General features: G+C 50.4%; 1 protein-coding gene across 2 annotated transcripts in view; it reads right to left on the reverse strand.

The window, feature by feature from the left end:
- The window catches only part of TMEM114 (transmembrane protein 114), a 16,451-nt gene extending 8,683 nt beyond the window's left edge, over window positions 1-7,768 (reverse strand). For both annotated transcript variants that reach the window (XM_012647599.1, XM_012647598.1), the window contains exons 1-2: window positions 7,549-7,768; window positions 7,150-7,230 (exon numbers count right to left, since the gene is read on the reverse strand). In XM_012647599.1, the coding sequence (XP_012503053.1) occupies window positions 7,150-7,230; window positions 7,549-7,768 (301 nt within the window). The remainder of the gene's footprint in view (window positions 1-7,149; window positions 7,231-7,548) is intronic.
- Window positions 7,769-8,105: the final 337 nt, after the last annotated feature.

The raw sequence follows: 8,105 nt of genomic DNA on the forward strand, positions 1-8,105 counted from the left end.
AAAAAAAAAAAAAAAAAAAGGAGCAAGGTCGCCCTTTACCCCAGCAACATCAGAAGCTCTGGCAAAGGAAGAAAGTCTCAGGAACCACTTACCGGGGGAAATGTCCCTGCCTTTATTTTCAAACCTTGTCAATGTGACTTTGCAACTCGAGGCAGGGCTCAGAGATATTCAGCCCTATGACGCCTGGTAAGGAAGTGGCTTTCTTAAATTTTTACAAATATTTGTCCTTGAATCTATCCTTGAGGACAGGGGCTGCGTCTCAGTTATCCTCATGGTCTCCAAGTTGTATTGCTGTGCTATGGCAAGAACAGGGGTCTATAAGCAAAGACCTGGGTTCAAATCCTGACTCCACCTTTTACTGAGCAAACATTGTCAAACAATATCCTCTCTCAAAAGCCTCCGTTTGCTCATCTGCCAGTTGGACTGTGGGCTCTGACCTTGCAGAGCTGTGGTGAGCGCTGTACACGGGAATGACTGCTGCCTTCACGCACCCTAGGCTCCACCAAGGAGGCATTTTTAACTTTTGTTTCACAGATGGGAAAACTGAGGTTCAAGGAATTTATGTCGGTTGCCCAAGATCAAAGGCTACGAAGTGTCAGAGCCGGAACGGGATACCAAAGGAGGTGACAAAGGGGCCGTAGGACTGCAGATGCGGGCACTCGCCCCAGCCTGGGAAGTTGGGAAAGGCTTCCTGAAGTGGGGGAGAGGTCTCAGCGGAGACCTGGAGGTAAGAAGGGGAGGCATTAACTGGGCTAAGAGGAGGGGGAGGGTGTCCCCAAAAGAGGGGACAGAAAGTGCCAACATCAGTAGCAACACGTATCCCGGTTCTCGCAGTTGGAGAGGTGAGCCGGGGTCACAGACAGTCCCACGAGCCACACTAAGGAGAAATCCAATCACCGCAGCAGTCCTCTTAGGGCTTGTTTTATGGCAACACGTGACAACATGCTTCTTAGAAAAAAATTAAAACAAGCTTCATTTGGCCACCACACCAATCCCTCTCCTCTCCTTCTTCTCTTTCCCAGAATAAACCTCTGTGAATAGCTTCATGCACATCCATACAGACTCTCTTCCATATATTTATATTTTTCCACATACTTCTCCAATTCTACGATGCACACTTGACCTGAAAACAGGATATGTTTGACCACTCACCGCGTCTCACAGTATAAGTGGCGGAATATTTTTCTGTCTTAATGGTACATAAAGGTGCATCTTAAACTTTTGTTATATACCCACAGAAAAGGTATAATATTGGGGAATTTCTGTTGGGAGGGATAACAAATGGCATCATACTCCCATAACACTCTGTAACTTGCTTTTTTAATCCCACAGTGCATCTTGGTTTTCTATCCACATTAGTATATTCTTTTTCCAAGCTATATAATATTCCGTAAAATGGATATACACCTATAAATACCTAGCCATTTCTCCAACTGTAGGCACTGAGCTATACATATCTCGTTTATCATGGTTTCAAAAGTGGTATAGTGGCCAGGCACGGTGGGCAAGGCACTCATAATCCCAGCACTTTGGGAGGCCAAGGCAGGAGGATTGCTTTAAGAGTTCAAGATCAGCCTGCGCAAAATAGTGAGACCCCCATCTCCACAAAATTTTTTTTTTTAAATTATCCAGGCATGGTTGTGCACACCTGTAGTCCTAGCTACTCAGGGGGCTGAAGCGGGAAGACTACTCGAGCTCAGGTGTTAGAGACTGCAGTGAACTACGATTGGGCCACTGCACTCCAATCTGGGCAGCAAAGTAAGATCTTGTGAAAGAAAGAAAGAGAGGAAGGAAGGAAGGGAGGGAGGGAGGGAGGGAAAGAAATAAAAAGAAAGAAAGAGAGAGAAAGAGAAAGAAATGGTACGGTGGACCTCTTTTTATGCCTCTACCAAGAAGTAGAATAACTTTAAATATGAATTTTTTTTTTTAGTTTAAAATGTGGCTTCGACATTCAGTGGGCACCCAAGGAAGACAGGCTGAAACCCAGGCCTTCATGCCCAGAGGAGCTGAGACCCACAGACACCTGCCTGCCTCCCTGCCTGCCTGCCTGCAGCACAGCTATAGCATAAATCACACTGACAGCTCCCGCCCGGGCCCAGGCAGCCTGGTGTGTTCCTTCTATTCCTGTCCCTCGCCACCTCCACTCTTGCAATTGGCACCAGCCATCGTGGGAGGGCTGGTTTTAATTTTCCACACCACTGTAACAGCCCAGCACCCAGAAGGACTGGAGACCCAATCTCATGATTTTCCAAACTTGCCTCTGTAGAGGACAGGCAGGCCAGACCACTGGCCCTTGGTCCAGCTTCTGTCACCAGCATGCTGTGTGGGCATTTGACCTCTCTGGGCCTGGTGTCTTTATCCGACCAGCCTGACTGTCCCCGTGGGCTCTTGGGAGATTCAGCTGAGGTAAAGCATAGAAAATAACAGGAGGTGCTCCTGAGAAGCGCTTTCTGCACCACCCTCTGGAAACCCCAGTCTTCCTGCTATTTCTGGAACACACCCAGCTCAGTCCTGCCTTGTGGCTTTGCATTTGCTGTTCCTTCTGTAATGCAGGTCTCTGGTTCCTATCTGAAGCAGGTAGTATAGGATGGCAGGACTCTGAACTCCCAAAAGCAGGAGCTCCTCCGTCATGGCCTGTGGTCTTTTTGTTTGTTTGTTTTTGTTTTTGTTTTACTTCCAACTGTTCCTATAGATAACCGCTGGTCTTAATATATACACATTACACTGAAATTATCCTCAGTGTAACATTGAAGCAGGGCCAGGATTCAAATCTCAGTGATGTGGGCATCTGTGGGTTTCGCCTGCCCCTGCACCTGACAACAGCACCTTGACCTGCCCGTGTGAACACTCCTTCCCTACTGCAAACCTTTATGCGTGGTGGGCCATCCCAGCCTCACCCCTTGTTACAAGTGGGCACATGACTCAGCCTGGCCAATCAGCACATTCCACCCCCTTGACTATAGTGATTGGCTTGGGACTGAGCATGTGACCCAATCTGGTCCAATGGAAGACCTAGCTGGAAGTTGTGTGGGATTATTGAGAACTAGAAAGTCTCCTCTGTTAGGGTTGCTCAAGACAGAAGAGAATTTAACTGACACAAACAGAAGAAAGCAAAACCCAAAAGAGAAGATGAAAGAAACTGAGTTTAGCAGTATAGGTCCCAGCTTTCCAGTTACATGGACCAGTAATTGCTTTTCTCATTTAAGCCAGCATGACCTGAGTTTCTGTCACTTGCCACCAAAAGATTCCTGGCTCGTGCAGCTAGCCTGGTTGGTTTTAGACCATGGCTCTTTAATCTACACTGTGCTGAATTTGATCATCTCCTTTCCATCAAATATCATTCCAGCCCCTAGCCAAGGAACCAAACCTGTGATTTCTCCAGAGCTAATCTGGAAGATAAAACACCCAAGCAAGGTGGATTTTGCTGACAAGGAAACCATTTTGTTGAAAACTTCTCTCTGTCACCTAGCTGCAATAGTTGAGGTTGTAAGGTGTTCCTGTTCATGAACTTGATGTTTCTGCTCAACTTAAGCTGGCTGAGTAGAATTGAGGAGGCAAGTAAGCGATGGGGCTTGCCTAACAGCTCTCCGTCTACCAGGTGATTGCAGTGAGTTATTGGGCACTGAAGTGGTCTGCCTGCTTGGGTTTTCTTGGAGGAAAAAAAATCAAAGTTTCTTCCTATACACCCCCACCAGGATTTGTCTAGAAGGTTGACTCAGAGAACATGCAGCTTGTCAACTGGCTTCTCCTCTATGGCCTCTGCCGCAGGTCCTTAAAAGAATGAAATGTTTTTACATAATAAAATAGTTTGGACCAAACTCAAAATTCATTCTAGGGAAAAAGAGATTCTGGGGGAAAAAAGCTCTTTCTGGGGTGATTTCCAATGAGCATGCAATCTGAAGGGGCAGCTTGCCCTATTTCCTGGATGATATAATGGTAATAATATTGGCTGGGCGTGGTGGCACGCACCTGTGGTGTCAGCTACTTGGGAGGCTGAGGCAGGAGGATCGCTTGAGCCCAGGAGTTCGAGGTTGCTGTGAGCTATGATGATGTCACTGCACTCTAGCCAGGGTGACAGAATGAGAGTCTGTCTCAAAAAAAAAAATGATAACAACAGCAGCTACCACTTATTGCACACTTATGGAGTCAGGCGCTGTATTAAATACATTCTCCTATTTTATCCTCACAAAAATCTTAAAAGGAGGGATAACAATTATCCTCATTTTGCTCATGAGGAAAATCTGAGGCTCAGGGCAGTACAAGGAAATGTCTGAGGCCACACAACTAGTTGGCAGTAAGCTGGGGGTTCACCCTAGGTGTGAGGGTCAACAGATGAATTGACTCTGGATGGGAGTTCTGCCTGTTTCTCAAAATCCTGGAACAAGCAGGGTTGTTGTATTATCAAGTGTCAAAAGGAAGCCAGCCCAGTGCCTACTGTGGTCAGCCACCCAATCTATCCACTGGTGTGATCAGTCTGCTGAAGGCCAGCGCCCAGCCGGGCACGAGGTCAGCACTCCACAGATGTTACCACATCTGAAAAGAGGCTGGAAGGAAGGGGAAAGGGGAGAGCTCATGCTTATAGAGCACCTCCTGCATATCTGGAAACTCTGTGTCAAGACATTCATTCATGCACCGTGGAGCTGCCACAACAACCAGGCACTGTGTGAGGTCCGAGGTAAGGTCCATTTTCTCATCCACTTTTATTCCATTTCATGGAATCCTGACGATACTCCTCATGGTTTTGACATCTCATTTTGATAGATGTGGAAACTGAGGCTCAGAGACACCTGTCCCAGGATCACAGAGGGCCCCGGTCAGGGTCTCAGCTGTGATGTGATCCTCATCTTCCTTAATTCAAGACAAGAATTTGTGATGACTCTTGAAACGATGCTTCAAGAACACCCAAAGTTCCTCCCTGTGCAGCTGGGAGCTCAGGACAGAGCACTTGACACCTCCACCTTTCCTCACCTCCCCTGTATTCCACGTGTCCAGGGGGTGGGGTCTCCTTCAGTGGGACTCTACACAGTGGTGTGCTGGTACTGACTGGTATCAACTCATAAGAGCCGACTAAGATTTTGAGAATTTTATGAATCATGTTGGCAGCTTGAAACTGACCACAGTGGAAGTATTTACACCCCAGAAATTGGCAAATCCTACAAATCAGGGCTTTGTAAAAATTCTCCCAGACAGCCAGTTGTTAACTATTACCCAGCACATCACTGGACTTTAGAGAAACTCTTCTGGTTCACTGTATACCCACACATTCATTCAATAAATATATATAGTGAGCTCCCCTTTTAACATAATACAGTTTGCATTCACTTCCATACTTGTTCTGAAAACTTTGACTCATGGCCTATTATATGCCAGGTTTTATGCCAAATACTGAGAATTCATCAGTGGCAAGATAGATGTAGTCCCTGCCCTCGTGGAGCTGTTTCAGGAAAATCCCAGAATGGTGTAGAAAAACTGCCCTCCAAACTGAGATGGTGCCAAGAGACCAAAGAAATAACCCAAATCCAGCTGGGCAAGTTAGATGAGTTTACTAGAGGTTAATTACATGGGGCTCTCATTCTTAGGTGGCCACTCACTCGTGGGCAGTGGCAGGAGCTCTTCGGAGAGCAAGATCTGCACTGCCTGCCTCTTTGTGGAGCCTTAAATTTCTTTCTAGCAAGTGACCCAGCACTCTCTCTCTGCATTACTGTATATTTTCATATGATACAGGTTAAGCATGCACAGTACTTCCCGTTAGGCAGGGACTTTAGTATCGCAATTAACTAAAGGGGAGTAAGGCAACTAAGGAAGCTTAAAACAGTTTAAACTGGTCTCAAGACTTATGATCATTTACACAAAAGGAGCTACTTAAGAATATCCTTTGCGCTTTGTATTTCTTTCAGCTTTTTTTTGTTTAGATCTGTATCTCTAAATTCAAAACAAACCTGTCCAAGTTCTGTTAAACACTAAAAGCCAGTGGTGGGAGCTTGTATTTTTCTCTCTAGAGGTCACAGTCTACCAAGGCAGCCAGATTTTAACATCCCCCCACCTCCAAAAAAAGTCACACAACCTGTGCTATGAGTAGGAGTTAACCAAGTCAAGAGACAGAATGGGTGCAGGGAGACTCCAGGCACAGGGAACAGCATGTGCAAATTCCCCGTGGCAGGAGAAAGCTTGGTGTGTTCCTGGAGCTGACCCAAGGCCAGCACAGCTGGAGAGTAAAGAGTGAAGGGGTTGAAGAGGGCCCTTGCCAGGCTTGTGGGCCATGCTAGTGACTTGTCTTTATTTTATTAATAAGAGTCCTACACCCAGGCCTCAGCAAGTCTATCAAAGACAGCCCATGCTTTTCAACGTCTGTGGAACTCCGTCCTCATTCCCTCATCAGATCCTTCTTTATACCTCTGTAGGCCTAAGTTTCCTCATTGGAAAATGAAGGTAAAAGTGGAGATAATGATTTCATGGGGTGGCTGTGGGAATCAAATGAAGACCTAGATGAAAAGCTCCTAGCTCCCTGTCTGGCCCACTGCAAGCCTGAGCGAATCGAACTATTACCTTATTTCCCTCCTTCCACAATGTTCATTCAGCCCATCCGCTTTCTCGTTTCCAGGCCTCACACCTTTACTCCGGCACCAGGAACCTGGCACCAGTGAGATGGTACAGTGGCCCCTGGGCGGAGGGGTCCTGCCTTGCATCGCTTATTTGTACCGCATCCCTGCTACCGCCAGGCGCTTGTTCTAGGCACTGAGGACTGGGGAGACGCAGATGTGGGGTCTGTGGGCTGAGACCTCCTCTCTTTCCACATCCAGCTCCCCAGGCGGGTTTAGGTGCCGGCTCAGGCTTCCCACTCTCCCTTGCGCTGCCGGACTCTCTGAAATGCCACCGTGTATTTCCACATCTCTCTCCCCGGCTACACCGTGAGCTCCTTGAGGGCATGGCCTGGGTCTCAATCATCAATGAGCACGGTGCCTGGCACACAGACAGCCATCAGCCAACGTCGGTTGAATGAGTCTTAAACCACACACGTTACAGGTGGAGCAAGAGAGGCCACCCCAGCTGCCCCCTCCGCGGTGCCTGAGCCCGCGGTACGGAGGGCGGCTCCAGAACCGGCGGCCAGATCCGGGGCGCTCCCTCCGTCCTCGCCCTCCCCGGACTCACTGAGAAGTTGTCGGCTCGAGTCGCTGAGAGTCACGTTCTCCTGCCAGAAGGGGTTCATCAGCGGCGCGCACGGGCTCTGCACTGGAGGGGACGGAGGAATCAATCAGTGGGCACAAGTACCCTGGAGTTCCGACCTCTGGCTGGCGGCGTCGCCCCCACGTGCGCCCTAAATGCCCCACCCGGGGAGAGCGTGGGGAGAACCAGAGCAGTTGCGAGCGGAGCTGGCGCCTCTCAGAAGGGCTTTCGCAGCCCCAGCCTCTGCCCGCCGTCCCCGCGCCCCTAGACCCTGCATTCTGCGCTTGGGGCTTGGGGGAGGGGTGCGCGTCGAGCAACAGATCCTAGGCGGGCAGGGCACCCGGCGTTCGCGGCCACAGCCCCTGGCCCCCGGGTGCACCTTACCCCGGCAGGTCCGCCAGAGACCGGAGTGGGAGCTCAGCGGCTCGGGCTGGCTGCGGTTGGCGGCCCCTTGCGGGTCCTGCGCCCCCGGGCCGCTCCTCTCCAGCCGCTCGGTGTCGATGATGTACCAGAAGTCCGTGCCGATGGCGGCCGCCAGGAGCACGAAGCTGAGCGCCCCGGTCAGCGCCGCCGCGCCCGCCAGCGCGCCCAGGTGCACCCGCATCGCCCAGCCGGACCCCTGCCCGCCGGTTCCTGCGGCCGAGGCGCGGACTCCCAGCTCCACTCCCGGAGCCTCCAAGCTCAGATCGGGAACCCAGCCCTGGGACCTCGGGCTCCAGCTCAGACCCTGGCTCTGCCCTCTGACCTGCACGCGCTCCGGGTCAGACCCCGTCCCCAGTCCTCAGGTGCCAGCTCCAACTGCAGACCCCTCACCTGTGCCGTCCACCCTCCGCCTCCGGGCGGTCCCGGGATCCCAGCCCCTCCGCACTTGCAGCCCCACCCGTAGCCTGAATCCCAGCTCTGCCCTGCCTGACCCAAGCGCACCCGCTCCTCAAACTCCT

The sequence above is a fragment of the Propithecus coquereli genome, unplaced genomic scaffold (assembly GCF_000956105.1).
Source record: "Propithecus coquereli isolate 6110/MARCELLA unplaced genomic scaffold, Pcoq_1.0 Scaffold27, whole genome shotgun sequence".
NCBI lineage: Eukaryota > Metazoa > Chordata > Mammalia > Primates > Indriidae > Propithecus > Propithecus coquereli.